The sequence below is a fragment of the Lutra lutra genome, chromosome 7, assembly GCF_902655055.1.
Source record: "Lutra lutra chromosome 7, mLutLut1.2, whole genome shotgun sequence".
Lineage (NCBI taxonomy): Eukaryota > Metazoa > Chordata > Mammalia > Carnivora > Mustelidae > Lutra > Lutra lutra.
In genome coordinates, this window is record NC_062284.1 from 128,009,582 (window position 1) to 128,028,784 (window position 19,203).

Sequence of the window (19,203 nt, forward strand, 5' to 3'; positions counted from 1 at the left end):
CTTTTCTTTGAACGAGAAACAGAAGAGAATCAGACACTGTGGCTTACACAATACCTTCTTGGAGAGCATTATTATTATTTTTTTAAGTAATTCTTTCAAAAACTTGAAATCAGCTAGGATACAGAGGCAATTATATTATGGGAGTTAGACAGCAATGAAATTATCCTGTCCGGTCTTTTGCATAAGTGGTCAGGAATAACATTTGCATACGTTATATCATATTGATTCTTGTAGACAGAGACTCAATAAAGACAAAAGAACATATGTGAAAATACATGCCTAGGGGGAAAAATATAGAAGACACAGATGGAGGCATCTGTTATGGCTGGCTTTAAGATAAAAATACAAAAAATCATAAAACAAACAAACAAACAAAATCAGAAATAAATGGTAACCACAAAACCCCGTCTAGGTCAGTTCTCTTTAGCACAAAGTGTCTAGTTCTACCTTGCCCTTGCTCACTTCTCCCCCATGAAATCTGCTTTCAAATGTCATCTCTTCCCTCTTGCCAAGCAGAATAGATAGGGCAGGAAGGAGCTAATAATGATAATAATAATAATGAGGAATGGCCTCAGAGATATATTTCACGTTTCTTTCTTTCTCCTTGTCTTTCTTCAGAGGACTAGCTTCCCAGCCAGTGGGGCATTAATCATCAGAACAGCAGCTCCGAGATAAAGCCTGGGTGAAATTTCATTGTGCATTATAGTGTGAGTCGTGGGTGCATGAATACGTATCTCTCTCAGTATCTGGAAGGAGAAAGTGGAGAGGCAGAGGAGAAAAAAATCTGTCATTTTATATATTTATACTGCTCAAGATGGTCAGGACTGGTTCCCCATTGTTACTGCGGATTAAAATCATTCATGTCCTTCTGCTTTCATCAGGGGTCACTGCTCAGAAAGGGGGATAAATATTTTGACAAGTTAAATTCTACTTACTTTTTTTTTTCCCCATCTGCCTTGGGGGCATGTAGCAGAGTAAGGGACAGGAGGAGGGGACAGTGGAATCAGGTCTGTCTGATGGGATGCAGTTTCCTTTGTTAATCCTCAACTGGGATCCTCAACCCATTTTCTCACTTACACAGTGGTTTGGGTTAGCAGTTCCTGTTTTTGAAGATCCCTGAATGAAGTTTGGGGAGACTGTTTGGGAGAGATAGCTAAACAGATGTTGTTCCTCAACAAGGAACTAGAAACTAGAACTAGAAACACCTACGGGATCCCTGCTCCACAAAGTGAGTCTACATACTACAACAGGACATCATCTGGGAGCTAGCTGGAAATGCGTCATTGTAGGTCCCACTCCAAAATAGAAATAGAACCTGTGATTTAAGAAGGTCACCCTAGTGATCTGGGTGTTTCTGAAGCACTATTCTAGCTAGCACATATGAACCCATGAGTATCCTCTCCCTCCCTCCCTTTCTAGCTTCACACTTACACACCCTCACACGCAAACCCAGATGGGAGGAGAGATAGGAGAGGCTGCACTATGTACACAAGTCAGTCAAATTTCTATCAAGCAATTCTCTTAGTGACTGCTAGCCTCTACAGATATGGTGTGCATTGACTTTCCCAGCCATCTCTCCCCACTGCATCACGAGAGAACCGGGGAGAACCTTACAGTCTCCATTTAGCTAACAGAACTGGCTCTCTAGACAACCCAAGGCATTAATTAGAAGGCTTCAAAAGGCAGGGCTGTCATAACAGCTTCAGTGTGTTTCTAATTTTTACAATCATTCAAACATGCACCAGAAAGGTATGAAAGCACATCCCACCCCTCCTACTGCCTTGTCAGAAACAGAATGGAAATACCCAACGTGAAGTCTGGCTAGCAATGATTGCTACTTGAAGTCATTTCCTTGCCATATATAAAGAAATAAAGGGATATATTTTTAAAAGAATAAAACAGAACCAATTCTTGAATCTCAGTTTAAACTAGAATCATTGATTTTTTTTTTTTTTTTTTTTTGGACAACTCAAGAGACATTAAATAGTTTATTTTCTACACAGGGGTGGTCACTGTGGAACCCCTTCTGAACTTTCAGTGAAGAGGGAGGATATGAAAAGCATCATTATTTGTAATTTTAATTATATCAAAAATATTCTATTAATTTCTCTCAACCTTAGCCATCCAATCAGTGAAATGGGTAGATAGTTCTTACAGTGATCTTATTAGAGTATTTCTCCTTATTCTTCTCCTCTCCTCCACTTTCCTTGTCCTTCCTCCAGCTCATTTATTCACCCATCAACTGTCACTTTATGTGCAAGGCACTTTACTAGATACTGTTGAAAAAATATGCATCTACCCTTACACTTGTTAGACAAGGAAAGAGTGGAGACCTAAGGGTGCTAATTGCCGTGTCCTAGCCCAAATGGTTAATTAGTAACAGGAGAAAAAATAAAATGTAGATGCTAAGGAGACCTGGATTAGAATCTCCATTAAAACAACATCAACAGCCTTTTATTAAGTGACACTAATTTAAGCCCTTGACTTTACTATCTTACCCGACCCATGAAGTTGGTGTTATAATCTCCATATTTCAAATGATGAAACTAAGCTCTGTGAAGCAACGCGGTCAAAAATCCCACAACTGGTAAATGAAGGTCTGCCTAGAGTCTTGGTCTTAATCACTCTTTATCCATGAATGAAGTCTCCCAATGCCCGCTTCGATGCACTCTTTCCTTCCTACCAGTTTGCCTCCTCACAGCTGTCTTTGTCAATCTTGAACATGAATAATATTGGCCCCTTTCTCTACCTCCTCCTCTACAGGTAAGCGTTCATTCATTTTACACATTTTTCTTTTCTTCAACAAACATTACTGAGCCCCTCTTTGAGGCAGGCGCTGGGCCAGGCCCTCACACTATAGAGTGATGAACTACACAGAGATTGTTCTTGCTGTCACAGTAGTGGTCTCCCATAGTATCTTCCATCAGTGTTCTTTCAAAAGATTATGAAGACAGGTAACTATGGAGCCAGCTGAAGCATAGGGTCATGACCAGGAGTAAATGGGTTCATATAATATACGCATCCATGAGACAAAAATCAAAGAGGTAACAAAGCAGACAGAAGATTCCCACCAACCTACCCTCACACATACGACCAGGTAAATGAGCCTCAAGTTAATTCTCTATCCATACCAATGAATAGAAATAGTGGGTCATTTAAAATCATCTTTATTTGCCAATATTTAAAGATAAATTTTAGGAGGATTAAGAATTAGGTAATTTGGAAAAGGAATAAGGAGAAGAAATTGGAGAGAGAAAGTGGGTGATATTACATTTCTAAAAGTATCCTGAAAACTATAAACGCTAGAAGCAGCCCTTTTCAAATAAGCCCTAAACAAAGAGAATTTAAGACCAGAAGTGAATAAGGACAATCTTGCCCATCAGACCCAAGGGGTTGTTTCTGAGACTCTTTATTCTTTTTTTCGTGAAGGGGGACGGAAGGAGAGGGAGAGAGAATCTTAAGTAGGTTCCACTCCCAGCATAGAGCTCGACAAGGGGTTCAGTCTCACAACCCTGAGATCATGACCTGAGCTGAAAACAAGTGTCAGACACTTAACTGACTGAGCCACCCAGGTGTCCCTGGGACTCTGTTCTTCAGACAAAAAAAGAGAAGCAAAACACCTACTAATGACCATCACCACTGGTGAGCTTCATCACTGGTCTGTGGGGTACAACGTGCTTGGTAGTAAGATCCAGCCTGTAAGTGTTAAGAAGTGTGTGTACTCCTAGAGAAGGTGCCAGTAGATCGGTGTGTTTTGACCACTACCGACTGAGGGTTTACTCTGTGCTTCGGAGCTCTGATACTATCTGAGACAAAGATCTCCCCACCAAGGAACTCATATACCACTAAGGAGAGGCAATAAACAGATAAAAATGTAATACCATGAAAGGTAAAGCTAGCTACCAAGGCAGACAACAAGGTAGAGGGTGCTAGAGAGTGTTACTTTATAGGATGGTCAAGGAGGGCTTCTCTATAAGGGGCCACATGAGTGGAAACTTAGATAATGGAAGGGAGTGAGTCTTGCAAATGGCTGGGAAGAACTGCTTCAGGCAGAGAAAACGGCCAGTGAAAAGACACAGATAGGCTTGGTATGCTGAAGTAGGGCTGGCACTAATCAGGCACTTGTCTAAGGTGTAACATTTAAGGGAGTGCTCCCCCAAATCATTTATTCAACATACACAATATTTTATTGCAATATTTTAGAGTCAATATCAATGCAAAAAAAATTTCCAGGATGAGGAAAGTAACATTTTAAATAGAGACAGGATCCAATTCTGCAACTGTACAACACTTACTCGTCTCTCCTTTATCTAGGAGAAGACCTTTATCAGGGAGAAGACCATATTTTCTGTCACACTCCTCCAGCTACACAGGTCTTCTAGATCTTCCTCGAAGATCAATGAGGATATCCACACATCACAGAGTAAGGATTTTGGCTTCAGACTTGGCCAAGTAGTAGGTCGGGTGACTGGTAAAACCACCTGGAGCACTAGAAACATTGGGGACCTCCACAGTGAGTAGTCAAGAGCTGAACCCTACTTTTCCCCCAGCTGTTCGGATGGCTCAAAATAAGTGCCAGCACTTTATCAGTAGTTCTTGTGGACCCTCATCCTATAAATATTATAATCTAATCTAATTAGAGGGGCATCTCTACAACTTGTAGCAATTTGCAGATTTAATCTTCATTTGCAGATGAGGACCTTCTCAGAAACCTTTAAGGGACTAATCTCAGCTTTGGGAAGTTCTGATCCCAACCACTAAAAGTATTAAAGAGGGGACCAAAACAAATGACACTATATTCTCTTCCCTGGCCTATTTGCACTACTAACATAGAGCTCTTTAGGAGGTAGGTGAACTCATCAAGCTCTCCCTCTCTCTCTTTTTTTGTTCCCATGAAAACAATGTAATTCCTGAGAGAAAATGTCACTGGAGTTTTACTAGCTAACGAGAAAATTAGAGTCCAATTTCCTTCCCCCCCCCCAAATTATTCTCTGAGAGGGGGAAAAAAAAGTACCTGTATGAGAGTTAGGAGGAGACAGAAGATATTTCTTGGCTGGCAGCTAAAGTCTAATTAGACTGACAAATCTTCAGTGCCTTCCCCAGTTATGAGGCTTGGCAGGAAAGGAGCCAGCCCTGGAGCCGCACATTATGTAAGGCTGTTAATCAATATTAGTTGAGCCCTGATCCTAAAAATAAACTTCCCCTAGAGGCTCTGTTGTCTAGTGGTAAAAGTGAGGGCTTGGAAACTGTGTGGACTCCTTGTCTCACTTCTGTCAAGCTGGTGGCAGCAAGGAAAATGTGGAGGGGGCCCAGAGGGGTTAATTCCTTAAGTACAAACATTCTTGATACAACATGATCGACCTCCTGTTAAAGCATGGTTTTGGGGATGAGGTAGATAGATTTGTCTTATATCCAATCCAAGACAGTTTGATTATTCAAAGAACCTTGAGAAAATGTGGTACTCTAGCCAGTCACAAAAAGCCACCAATAACAAAGCGCTGTAAATGTGTGGGTCATGAGTTTTGTTGAAACAATATGACATTCCTGCTATTTGACCATTTCAATCTATAAAAATTGCAATTTCATACAGTTGACCCTAATAGAACGCTTTGTATGTAATAACCATTCAGCAAAGCCAAATCCCACTTCAGAAAATGAGAAAGTTTCCCACAGAAATCTCTTCTAATTGATGAATTCAGGCCTCTGGTTCAGTCTGGGACCCTCACAGGAAATCCTGGGTGATCACAGGGCTGTGCGGGTGTAGACAAAATGGTTCTTCGTGTATTTGGGAAAATTAAAGAGGGAGACTTTGTTTAAAATGGAAAAGGGAAGCAATGCCCTGTTACTCTTTGTCAACTGAAGAGCCAAGAGGAAGAAAGGGTCCTTGTCAGTCTCTATGACAATAACTACTACTTTACTTTTCCAGCAGGAGGAAGAAAGGCTTTCTCCTCCCTCTGGCAACAAACAGCCCAGTCAAGGAGAGAATGCCACAACTCAGCCAATGAAAAGCCACCACACTTTGAACTCCCAGTTTACTTCAACACACCTACTGTTTATAACACCCTTCCCAACTCCATCCTTTCCTCTATAAAAGAGATGTCCTCTCCTTTGTTCTCTAGACTTGCCTATGGTTTTGCTGTAGCTCACTCCCAAACTGGAATTCTGTTACTTCCAAATTAACCCATGTTTGCTAGTAAAATAATGGCTAGGTTTATTTTTAAGGTTCATGTTTATCCAGTCACACAGGAAGTCTAAGCTTTTTGAGGATCTGTGAGTTCTAGGAGAGCCTCTTGGTTTGAAGTGGTTTCCTAGTGTCTGGGATTTAGTGAAAACTTAAGGGTAGGTCATGGCCCAGGTTCTTTTTATGCACGGTTGTATTTATTACTCACAACCATGGAAAAGTAATTCATTTTGCAAAGAAAGAAACCAAGGCTTAGAGAAGGTAATTGACCTCCCCAGAGATACAGAGCTAAGTAACTGGAAAAACCCGGAGTACAGCCCAGGAATTCTGAGTCGAGAGTGCACCCTCTTCCCTTCCACACACCAGAACTCTACGTGGATTATGCTGTATGATGGATCACGTTTTTAATCACAAGTGTTTTTCTTTATTTTGCAATAATCAATCTCAAGTCTGAAGTGTTTTTCACTAGCCCCAGTCTAAAACTGAAAGCCGACCAGAAGGAGGAATTTCCATATAGGTACAGTTACAAAGCCTGAAAAAGTGGCTTGCTTCTGGAATTTCTGGAAGTCATTCACCTTCAACTGCCAAATTTATGAGTTTGAGGTAAGAATGAAATCTCACGAAACTCTCAAGTCTTTCATTTCTACTGTTTATCAGGATAATTCCAATCTAGCTGAGCATTGTGATTTTCTGGTAACAGCAGCTCTAGCCAATGTCAAGGTGACTTCACCAATGCCCAGCACAGAAAGTGGGTCATGATCAGTATCCTGCTAATAGCATATAAAGGATTTCAAATGGCGATTTCCTCAGAACACACTGAGTTCTTTCTTTACTGATAATTACTCCGTCTGGAGGCTTAAGGTAAGAGAATACACATTATTTTAGTAACTATTTTCCTCTTGGCCTTTTCCTACCTCACAGGAACATTTTGGTCCTAGTGACTGCAAGTTACCAAAGACATTTACTTTCCACTTTTGCCTTCTCTCCTGAATGGGGATCAAGGAATTTGAACACTGACTGAATTGAGCTTTTCCATCACGATAGTAATCCCGACACTGAGGTCAGTTGTAATAGAAGTGCCTGCTTAATTGCTGGCAATCCCTGGGAGGAAGACGAACAGGGCATCCAATGCAGTTCTCCTCTTTGAGTCTTCTCCCAAATGGGGGAGTCTGGGGCCAAGCCTTTCAGAATCTCGCTCTCTTGCTTCTCACAGATCTCCCCTATGTATTCTTTGTTCTAGTTGGACTTGGCCATCTCTCTCGGGAATTACCATCCCTGACTTTGACAACATCTCTTCTGACATTTAGCCAACCTGAGATTTATTTCTCTTCCCCATGTATCCAATTATACTCAGTCTATAAGGCCCAGATCCATTCCCACCTCATTCATGAGATCCAGCCAAAACCATCCCATACAACTCCCTCACTCCCCGCCCCCCAACACCATTTGTAGGTCACTACCTCTTATTGATTGCTAACGTCAAGCTCCATGATGCAAGGATCCTGGATTATTTTTCTTTGCAAACTTAAAAGCATGTGGATAGATAAATTTCATAACAGGACATATTCTCTAAGGCCCACAGAACTCCAGAATGGTTTAAAAATGGAAGAAAAAATTAAAGATGGGAAGTGAGCTATCAGAGAAATCCATTCCTGAGAACTTAGAAACTTTTCATTTGCCATGACTGATTCCAGCTTCCAAATTCAATCCTGACCCTCCTTCAAATCTCTATGCCCCCAAAACCTCCCAGTCCCTACTCTGCACTACAGATATTACTGTCAGTAGAAGCACCCCATTTTCTCAGGTAGATCCTTGCTTGAGAGGATACTGACTCACATACCAAATGTTGGGGATAGAATAAAATAATAAGGTTAAAACATATTTAATCCTACTCTTCAAGATGTACCTGTTTTAAGCATTTTACATGTATTAACTCAGTTAACCTTACAGCAATCCCATGATATAAGCAGTACCCTAGTAGTACCCTTCCCTCCAATTTTACAAATTGGTAGACTTAGGTTAGTTACAAATTCTTGCTATCCTCCCATGAAGAAGTGAAGTTTATGTTTCCTTTCTCTAAAACTTCAAAACCTGGAAAAACTTTCTCTAGGAGCTCTGAACCTCCATGAACTAGGAACTACAGAGACAGGTACATGGATCCAGCTGAATCACCAAGACACAAGGTGTGTGAATGAAGCCACTTTCTGGACCAGAGCAGCCACTGAGTGACCTCAGTCAACTCCCTGTGGGGCAGAAGAATTGCCTTGCTGAGCCCTGCCCAAATTTCTGAGCCACAGAATTGTGAGATCCAATGACACAGTTGTAATTTTAAGCCACTAAGTAATGGGGAAATTTTTTTCATAACAATAGTTAGCTGAAACATATGTGACTTCCTTAGAGTCTCTCAGCTAGTATGAAGAAGATCTAGGTTTTAACGCCAAGCAGCCCAACTCCAAGTATATGCATTTAATCACTGCTCTAGGCTTACCACCAGAGAAAAATTAAATTGTCCAAAGTGTCCCTCATTCTGGAGGGAAAACCATCTGTAAGCCATGCCACTTCTAGTTGTTAGATGATGATAAGGTATGTTATAAAGCCTATTTTGTTTTCTAATCTATTCAATAAATATTTATTGAGCACCTACTTTTACTTGAATACCACCACTCACCCACCTGCTTTCTCAATGTACTCACCTGTTTTCTCAATTTTTTTTAAAATATTCAGGGGAGGACCTAGACACACTCTTCTTTTTTTAAGAATTATTTATTTTAGAAGGAAAGTGTACATGAGCAGGGAGGGGGAGGGGCACAAGGAGAGGAGAAAGGGGAAGCAGACTTCCCACTAAGAGAGGAGCATGACACAGGGCTCCATTGCAGGACCCTGAGATTATGACATGAGCTAAAACCAAGAGTCAGATGCTTAAATGACTGAGCCACCCAGGTGCCCTTGGACACACTCTTCATAATATAGGGTAAAGACCTGATGCTTGGGTACCATGGCTGTGAGTAATTTACACAGTCCATGTGATCCACAAGAAGTACTGTAACAAACTGGAGTATCAGAAAGATCAAAGTAGTGATTACTTAAAGAAGGCTGGAGCATTGGAGGGCCATGTCAACTCAAAAACTATTAGTTTATGTTCACACACAGGTCAGAGGAGCACTGAAAACACTTTGCAGTTTTCCTTTGATCCTAAATCAACACAAACCAAAGTCAATCAGAAACGAAATGCCAAATGTTTCCTTAGCTTGTGCTTCAAGAAGAAACCAGTGAATTGTTGTATAACCAGATGGTTTTACAAGGTGTTTATGCCTATTTTATTTCTCCTGGAAGAGTCTAATTTTAGGACAACCTGCTCTATCAAGCCCATCAAAGCAAAGGAATCACCTTTCAAAGCAAAGAGTGTCACCTGGAAAATGCTGTCAGATTTCACACATGATTGGCTGGGTAAATGTGAAATCCAGCCTTCCCCACTTCTTTTTTCAAATTTTTTATGAGTCCACTTCACCTGAGAATGGTAGCTGGATTACAGAGAACAAATGAGAACTTCTGAGACTGACTTCCTCACCGAGTCATCAGAGCCTGAGAATTTTTCTAAATCTTGGGTCCCCAGTCCTAACACAGGCTTGATATAATCTGTACTTGAGATCAGAAAAGGGATAAGAGACAAGGCAGGCTGCTGAGATTTTATGGAGCTCAGGGCAAAGTTCTATCTATCTATCTATCTATCTATCTAATCTATCTATCTATCTACTTATTTATTTATATATACTTTCAAGTTTTTGATTTTATGGAGCCCAGGGCAAAGATTGATTGATTGATTGATTGATTTATACTTTTAAGTTTTTATTTAGGCCCTAGTTAGTTAACATGCAGTGTAATATTAGTTTCAGGAGTAGAATTTAGAGATTCTTCACTTCTATATAATACCCAGTGCTCATCAGAATATGTGCCAGGGCAAAGTTCTTATGGCTAGTTGGCAGGGACAAAAAAATCAAAAATCCTTGGCATAAAGTAATTTCCTCTAGCTAATCTTTACAAAGAATATGGAGCTTTTTGATCCCTCATCCCAGTCTAATCTAATTCTGCTAGACTGTTGTCTTTTCTCTAAGAGTTTGCATTTACACATCCTTAAGAACAAGTATGGCACAGATTTATAACTTCTCTTTATAGCCATGGTAGAAGCAAAGTGAAAGATATGTAGATGAAATCCAGTTATCACTGGACTCAGGGAAAGAAACTCTAACAGGAGGCTGTTAGAGAGGGCATGCTCCAGCCATCCACATCTTCCAAAATGACAACAGATTCTACGATGTCTGGAGTCATAATCACTTGCAAGACTTTTGTGCCTTGTACCCTGCTCTCTTGTGGAAGTTCTGGCTTTCTTAGTTCTTAGAAAGACTCATCCAGTGTTGGGTAAGTCTATTTGCATATTTGCTACAGGAGGAAAAGCCAAAAACCAATAATTGTCATGGCTTAGTCCCTGAATCCCTATGTAACATTAAATCCTCGTGAGGTCAGTAAAAATTTGGCCACGAAAAAGACTACAGGACCAGCCACTGCTATGAAGAAAAAGCCATTTGTTCCCACAGAGTTAGCAGAATATATTACGAGAGAAACAGAACAAGTCTGCCAGGATCTGGGCAGACAGAACTATCCTTTTACCAACCATAAACAGATCCGCTCTTGAGCTATAGAGAGTCATAATAGAAATATATATTGCCTTTTATCTTCTTTTCAGTGAGTAGAGTGAAGTGTCAGGAGTTATTGCTTTAATATCAGTAGAGAAGAAGCTATTTCTTTTTTAAGCATGTACGTAGGTATACACGTAACAGCGCATACAACTATACGACTGTTATGCTAACCTGGTTCTTAGTAGCCTTTCTAAAACACATAAAATTGGCCTGATAACATCATCAGTGCATACAGCCTCAAATTGTTCCCGTGGAATCACGTAAGGAGATGTCAGGGTATCTCCTGCTCAAAGAAAAGGGAAAAGGAAGACATTTTTACCTCTACTTAGCTCCCATAAACTTAATGCAGAAGAATGAGAACACATAGGGGTCTTAATTGATTATTGACTTTACGTTTGCAATGCCCACTGAAATCAATGGGAGGGTGATGTCAAAGACTCAACTGAGCCCCTGGATAATGTCTTAAAACTAAGAAACAGAAGGGACAAGTACTGATCTACAGAATCTTCTATAAACACTAACTAGGCTCGGGGTAATTTCCCCACAAGCAATTGGAATGTCTTATTTTATGCCACAGCATTTAAGGCTAATAACTCGATTAACCTCCTATCCCCTACTAACCAGATTTATGAAATGCCAAGGGAGTCAGCAAAGCATTAAGTCTTAGCTTGGGTATAATTACTTTTAAGTGAAAAAACCAAACAATTACCACAAAACTAAGGACTTCCTACATAGCTAAACTCAGACCTTCATAATTTCTAATGCAATATAGGACCTCAGTCAAATATAAAAGAAATGAAATAGACAAAAAATAACAAGTGATTGATCAACAATAATAAAACAAAGACTGCATTTTATAAGCATTAGTTGAACCTCTAGCTTCAATTGCACCTTTTTTAATGCTGCCCATTGGTCTCAAAACGGAACAATTCATGTTTTAGCAAAGCCATTGAGAGGTTGTGAATAGAAATGAACTACAATATAGTCTCTCCTATGATAACAAATTTTCCTCTGCCCCTTTTCCCTTTTTACTGTTGAAAAAAAAAGTAATGAAATGAAAAGGAGGAGTATTTCATACTGAAAGTGTTAGCCATTGTTCATTTTGAATAACAGCTTTACTGTTTCAGCCATAAATATGATAGGAATAATAACCCATGAGTGCACGCAAAACTTTTATAACTTCTTGAGCGGTGAATTTGTCTTTCTCTACTCCAAGATCTTACTACGATGAGCATCTGTAGGCATCCTTCCTACAAACATAGTAATTCAGACTCTTGAGCAACATAGCAACACTGACCTTATAGTAATGTCTCAAAGACAAAAAAGCAGAATCAATTAGGAATTGGGAGAAAGGCTTACCTGAATGCTTGCTGTAGAGCGATTTTTGCGGGTTGTGGTAGTAGCCATTGTAGTGGTGGTTTCCATGACAGTGGTAGACATTTCTGGTGGCATGGAGGTTGTCTGTGTTGTTCCCAAGATTGACGGGACTTCTCCCACCAGCCGGACGCTTCCATTGATTTTAATATTGGGGTTGTTCTCAGCTGCCATGTTCAGTACTTTCAAACCATCATAATAGAGCCCAGAGAGCTGGCCTTGGAAGAGACGTCCTTTGTCTTTCCCACCAATGGCTATTTGCGCCTGGGTGTTGAAGATGGTTAACTGCCGGCCTAGTGGGTTGGGTGGAGGAAACATTATTATTCCCTATGTTATCTTTCTTTGCCTTACCTGATCTGAATGGACCAGGCATCAAAACAGGCTTCCTTGAGCAAATGAAGGGGAGAAAACTGGATAACAAAAATTCAATAGACATTGGCAAGTAACATTCCACTATGTTTTATCTCTTCCACTGTCTAGCTGAATATCCTAGATAAGCTGAATAATTGAGTCTCTATTTCATTATTGTGAGGAAAGAGAAATCTTGGTTCAATGATCTGCAGTACTTCAGTCTTCTTGGATATGCAGTTGTGGATGACAGAAGGAACCCTCAAATCAGGTAATGACAGCAATAAAGCCTAAATACCTACTGCACTGATTTTCAACCTACAAAGGCACATAATGGCAACTAAATAGAATTTTATATGGCAAACAATTACTCAGTAAGGTAACTCAGAATATTAAATTTTAAAAATAGGTCTGATAATTAACTGAAATTAAATGAAATTCCAATTAAAAGACTTGGATTCATCACATCTGTGTAGAAATGAAGTTTACCCACCAAATACCTCATTTCCTAGAAATCTTTGTAATACATAAATTCTATCTATACCTGTTTAATAAACATCATGACAGATAATTTCCTACCTCTTTTAGTGTGGGGGAGCGATGGGATGATGGCCATACAACTATATCTCTCCCTAAAACATGGGAAATAAACAAGCACTAATAATTTTTCTGGGGTGGCAGAAAGAAAAAAAAATGTCATTCCAAATCAGTGAATTTAAAAAAAGGAGATAGGTTTTCATGAAAAAGCAACACATAAAATTCCTTAAAACAATAGGCATGTTAATGTGTTGAAAACTATCAGTAATTAACTTATTTGGAGTCCGCATTTGGGGAACCATTTGTGCGTCTGTGAATAGAAAACTATCAGAATGAAATCATGGCAGAACAGAGTTTAGAATAGTGCCAACTCAATTTATCTTCCTCCCAACTACCCCTACTTAAAAAAGCTTCTCTTAAGTGCTAGATCTTTCCCAGAAAAACCCAAACAGCTTTCTAAGGCTAAGACATTCTATGCTATTATTTCTTCAGATTATTTCCTTCTGGTTTTCCATATGGAGATGGGGGAAAACTTATTAATGGAATTAAATATATCCTTTTTGAATTTTTCTTCACTTAAGTCAGTAATCAAACAATATTCCACTTATTTTTAATTTAATCACTTGAATTATTTTAGCAACAAATGGCTGGAATGTTTTGTTATTCCTGCCTGCTTATTAAAAGGGAGTCTATTTTTAAAAGGCTAAGGTTTTTTGCCCCCACAATCTCCAATATGAATAGAGGCATACAGTGATGTTTGGGCTCTTAACCTCTACCACCATTACAGGTCTTTAAGTCTCTACAATGATTAGCTATCCTTGAGTTTCCAGTGTATAATGTGGAAGGCCTTCTGAATGTACATTAATAGGTGAAATGGAAGAGTCAGAGAAGGGGAAATGTATCTGCTCAGAAGGAACTCTTTATACAAGAGTCAGTTCTGCTTATGGGGTAAGTCTTAAGGGCATATTAGTCAAGAATGATTTATGAATAATACCTCTTTGGAAGCTTCAAACACTGTAGTACAGGGAACTGGCCAAAGAGTTTTGTTATAATGAAAATGATCTGCACTCTATAAAAATATTTGGAGCATGGAAATGGAATCTGTTGGATTTGATAACAGAATTGTCCAGCTCCTAAGGGAACAATCAAAATAGATCTAATAGATTTCCATTATTTTCCCACCAATTCCTTCACTGCCCTGTACACATGCATCATCGCCAGTCCGTTGGCCTCTCATTTCTCACATAAGATGCAGCAAAATGTTCAGTGCACAATAACACTGGATAATGGCCTGGAGCTCAACGCTCTTTACTGCTATTTCTTTGACAACAGTTTTTTTCTAGAGGGAATAAGTTTACTGCAAAAGAAATGTCATGATAGAAGGAGAGAATAATACACCCTCAACCTTGCACAGACTTCTGCGGGCCACTTAATAAAGAAAGAGCTGCATAGAAGGATATCTCTAGGACGCAGTCCAGCAGCTTATACCTCATAGCCCCAATGTCAAGTTATCCCTTCCATTCACATAACTGTTGGCCAACCATAATATTTATTCATCTCCTTCTTTGGTATATGCTCTAGCACTAATGATCAGTGAATAGGAATAGCTAGTTATAGGTAAGATATTTTATATTTCTCATATTTCTCAAAGTATTTCACATCTGTAATGGTCTTCACCTTATTTTCCTAGTGATATTATTCTGCCAGTTATTACAAATAAAAAAAAGGGTCAGGGAGAATTGAAATGCTAAGTTGAATTATACTGGCTAGAAATGATGGATCTCCTTCATTCCAGGTGCCACAGTGCACTGCATAAAATGGTCTTTGCTTGTTCAAGACTAACCCAAGCATGGAGAAGGGCAAGACATGTTTCCTGGGCTGCAGGACAAAGCCACTGCTCCGCATCTGGTTATTGCTACAGTCCCAGAGAGATCTAATGATTTCTTGAGAACAAGACACTGGTGGGGTGGAACAGGGAAGGAAGTTTTCTATGCTTCAATTTTCCATGATGCTATAGGAAGTGTCTGGATATTTGTTTGCTTCTCTGTTTCAAGGTCTATTTGTGGCTAGATCTATTTTTCTTCTATTTCAGGAATCTTTCCTAGCCTTCTGTACCTTGGATTAGGTAGTTTAAGAGTAAAGCTGGCAGCCACTAAAGTAATAGTGGGAAACTCTATTTCTAGGTTTTGTTTTGTTTTTTTCTCAGTTTCTATTGGGAAACTGAGAAACCTTCTCAGTCTCTGCCAGCTCTTCCTCTGATCAATTTAGCTCTATCAGAGAAGCAGGAGTAAGTGAATAACTGAGAACTGGTCATCACTACCCTTTCCCTCTGAAGGGTTATAAGGGACAGACTGGAGTAAGTTTTATCATTTGCCCAAGATTTCTCAAAATCAATGTCAGATCTCATTATTGTTATTCATTATGATCTATCTTTTTTTATAATAAGCAACTATGATATCTATATCAATATTCCAATCTAAGAATCATTCTATCATCCATAATGCTCAATTTGGTTATACTAGTAGAGGGTCTGTAGCAGGCTTCTTTCTGTTTTGTTTTGGGTGCCCACCTTCTTGGAAGTCATTACTGTTACTTCATTTGGATATCAAGTTCACATACTGCTTAAATTAAATCTTTGCACGTCTCCAGTCAGTGTTGCACAAAGACTAATTAATTAAACCTCAGAACACCCTTGGGGAATAGGCAGTATTATTTCTCCTCTCCTCCAATGGGAAATCTGAGATATAAAGAGGTTAAGTGCATTGTCTAAGGTCAGAAAGTATCAGTCAATAGTAGACAGAGCCAGAAAACAGATTCAGAAATGCTGTAACCCAGATCTCTTCTCCAATGACAAAAATAACTCCAAGGAGGCATTCCAAGTGCTTCCTGATATGTCTGCTTATTCATCCTTCCATCTTTACCCTTTTTTAACTTGTTGTCTTTACAAGGTCTTTTGGTATCTATTTTCTACTCCTTTTGAGGGGAAGGTTTGCTAGACAGAGGAAGGGGTAAAGCAATAGAATGAATAGATGTTACTCACCAAAGTTTTTTGTTTTTTGTTTTAAGTAACTTCAGTTACAATAGTGTAGAAGAGAGAACCTCCAAGTTTGGAAATAACCATTTTCAATATTATACGCATACATAAATACATACATATCTCGTTAAGAAACTAGCAAGCCGCCCTCCATACCCCCCGACCCACCCCTCTCCCTGGATTTGTTGTCTCCTTGAAAGCGTCCTTCTATATGAAAGCCAACTGATAACAGTGCTATAGAAGGAAAACTAAAAGACTACCCATAACTTTATAATGGTTGATACAAATGAAAACGCCTGGCATGCTCTTAAACTTAGACTTCAAAAAGGCGATGGAGTAAAAGAAAATATTATTAACATAAAATTGAAAGAAAAAAAGTTCTCTCAGACACATGAGAGTCAGACATGCATCTAGTTTTCTTCTCCTTTTTAAAAAGTGAGGCAATCATAGTCTTTAGTGTTAAAGGGACTTTATGAGCTGGTGATTACTGAACAAAATTATTTGCTTTTTAGAGTTATTCTTAATTTATTTTTAATTAGACCACATACGTTAAAAACAGGGCAAACAGTTAAGACTCAGTGAGGATTTTCCGTGTTTAAGGGTCTAAATATTGTCACCCAACTTAAAACTGTAATTAAGTTTGCTTAAGTTGCATATTAATATATTCAATTACTTTTTATGTATAACTCAGTCAAATCTCTACGAATTTTAGGAACTCGCTGGATGTCTTGAGACAAGAGTAGCTTGTACTGGCTCAGGAAAGAAGGGAATAAAGAGCTTCCAGAAACAGAGAATTTTCTCCATTGAAAGATAATAGTTTACACCCTAGGGAACTGAAGCCACACAGAAAATTCTAACATCGGGTATAACCGCTGCCCTCTTTTATTAACAAAGTGGTTGTTTTCTTCAGCAAATCAGAACTGCTGTTTTGCCTTTCATGAGCCTTTCTTTTCCAACTCATTGTCTTAGCCACTTGCACTTTTGTTGCATAAATATCAAACACATAAGGGTATTACACAACCAAAGTGTAAAATAAGCTTTGCTTTTTTTTTTTTTTTTTTTAGTTTCAGCCAGCAACTAGGACACAATTAACCTCTTATGAAACACTTTTGCCTCTGAAGTTTGAATCTAAAGGCAAAATTAATCTTTCTCATTCTTTCTTCATTTAAAAGCAAATGTTAGAAAACACTGCTCCCCTTATAACATTTGTCTTAAGCAGATTAAGTTACAAGAGTTGATCTGATGATTCTTTTTGTTATTCACGCTAGAGAGGTAAAGCCAAAACAGCTTCAAGATGTAAGTTTAAAGAGTCCTTTTGAAATTTCTTTAGAAAGCTTTGGTATAAGAGGTCATTTAAAACAAATTAACAAATAATGTCATGCAGTGGTTAAATTGCCATAATACATTTCTTTTTTAGAGGTTCCTGGAATTTCTTGTTTGTGGTTGTCATGCTGATAGCAAGCTAGATGTTAGTCCCTTTAACTGTATTTTAATGGCAATGTATTATAGCATGATTTATCAACATATGGCAGGTGGAAGCTGACACAAATTATAATGAAAATTAAAACAGTCATTTATGCAGCAGGCGATTATCATTTAAGGAACATTTATTTGCAGGCTTTAAAAATGAGGGTTTAGAATCAAATGATTTTAAAATGAAAGTTTTAACGACGGTTACCTTTTTCCTGCAGCCACTCCTCTACGGGCCGGTTATATTTGAAGGGGATTTTCTGTTTTACCATTTGGAAGCGTTCATTATCAGTGTTGCCTTTAAAGTTTAAAAAACAGCTTAAAAAACAATCTGAAAAGTCAATATGTCATTAAAAAACATCCTAGGTTTTTGGTTTATGAAGTTTTTAGAGATAGATATCAATTTATCTTTAGTAGAGGTGGAGTTGAAGTCACTCTGCCCTTGGTTGACAGGTTTGAGGTCAGGCGAGTCCTAGCTATGCTGTGTTCCACCACGTTTTGGAAATGTGGCATGGGATGGGAATCAGTAAGAGCTTTGGCCATTTAGAGAAACGGGTTTACCTTCACTCTTCTCTATCTGACCCCAACTACGCCTTAATTGGGTCGATGGATGCACAAGGATTTTCTTGGTCTGTGAGTAATTTACCTGCCAGACCAGCTTCATCTAGGATAGCCCCCCCACCCTCCCTGTCTTAGTCCCGCATGAGCTTCTCTCATGGTAATGTACCATATCAGAAGCATGGGGTTATCTACTTCCTTATTCTTCTCTCAAGTGTTTATAACTGCTCTACCTTCTGGTGGAGGGAAAAAGACAACTTAAGCCTTGAATGGCCAAGGGAGACTTCTTACTCCATAAAGGAGACTCTGGCATCCTACCAGCTATGTTAAATAGATGGGGTTTTATGGATGGTTCTTTACATTTCTATTCCTCTGCCCAGACTTATTCTACACTTAAAAAAAAGAAATCCCAAAGTAAATATTTGTAAATCAAAGCAGCTATAAATATAGGGATAGAATATTGGCAAACTTTTAAGCCCCTACTTTTTATTACTACCAAGAGATGCAAGCTTTATATGTTTATCTAGTCTCTCTCTTACCTTTTTATGAGAAGTCCTTTCTGAACAAGTATCTATTTATAAAGCCTGTTTGGGATAACGTCCTCCAAGCATGAAATACCTAATTAGTTTCAAGCCTCAAACATAATGCTTTTAACTGCTACTATGCCCCCCTTATTCCTTTTGTAACTGTTGTTACCACCCCTGGATGGTTTGTCTAATTAGGATAGATTTGGAGGTGTTATTGTGGAGATATACCCCTAATGAATATGCTTCAAATCGCAAAATAATGAAGCTATGCTTTGGGAACTGTTCTCTCTCATCAACCACCTCATAGTGATCAAGCAAAAACTAGCAAATTCTAATTCATGACTTTTCACTCATAGCCATATATTGGAACTTAGGGAATCCCGTTTCAAATTGCCAACATTAAAAATGAAACCATGTTGTTACAAAAGTTGGGTATTCATCCTTTCTGATGGAGGCATAATACTCATTTGTGGAGCATAA

General features: G+C 38.9%; 1 protein-coding gene across 28 annotated transcripts in view; it reads right to left on the reverse strand.

Moving 5' to 3' along the window:
* NRXN3 (neurexin 3) overlaps window positions 1-19,203 on the reverse strand; it is a 1,668,422-nt gene that overhangs the window by 143,834 nt on the left and 1,505,385 nt on the right. For 19 of the 28 annotated variants that reach the window (XM_047738119.1, XM_047738147.1, XM_047738127.1 and 16 more), the window contains 2 exons: window positions 17,847-17,936; window positions 12,235-12,542 (listed from right to left, as the gene is read on the reverse strand). In XM_047738119.1, the coding sequence (XP_047594075.1) occupies window positions 12,235-12,542; window positions 17,847-17,936 (398 nt within the window). The remainder of the gene's footprint in view (window positions 1-12,234; window positions 12,543-17,846; window positions 17,937-19,203) is intronic. The other 9 variants (XM_047738148.1, XM_047738133.1, XM_047738146.1 and 6 more) reach the window with 1 other exon arrangement.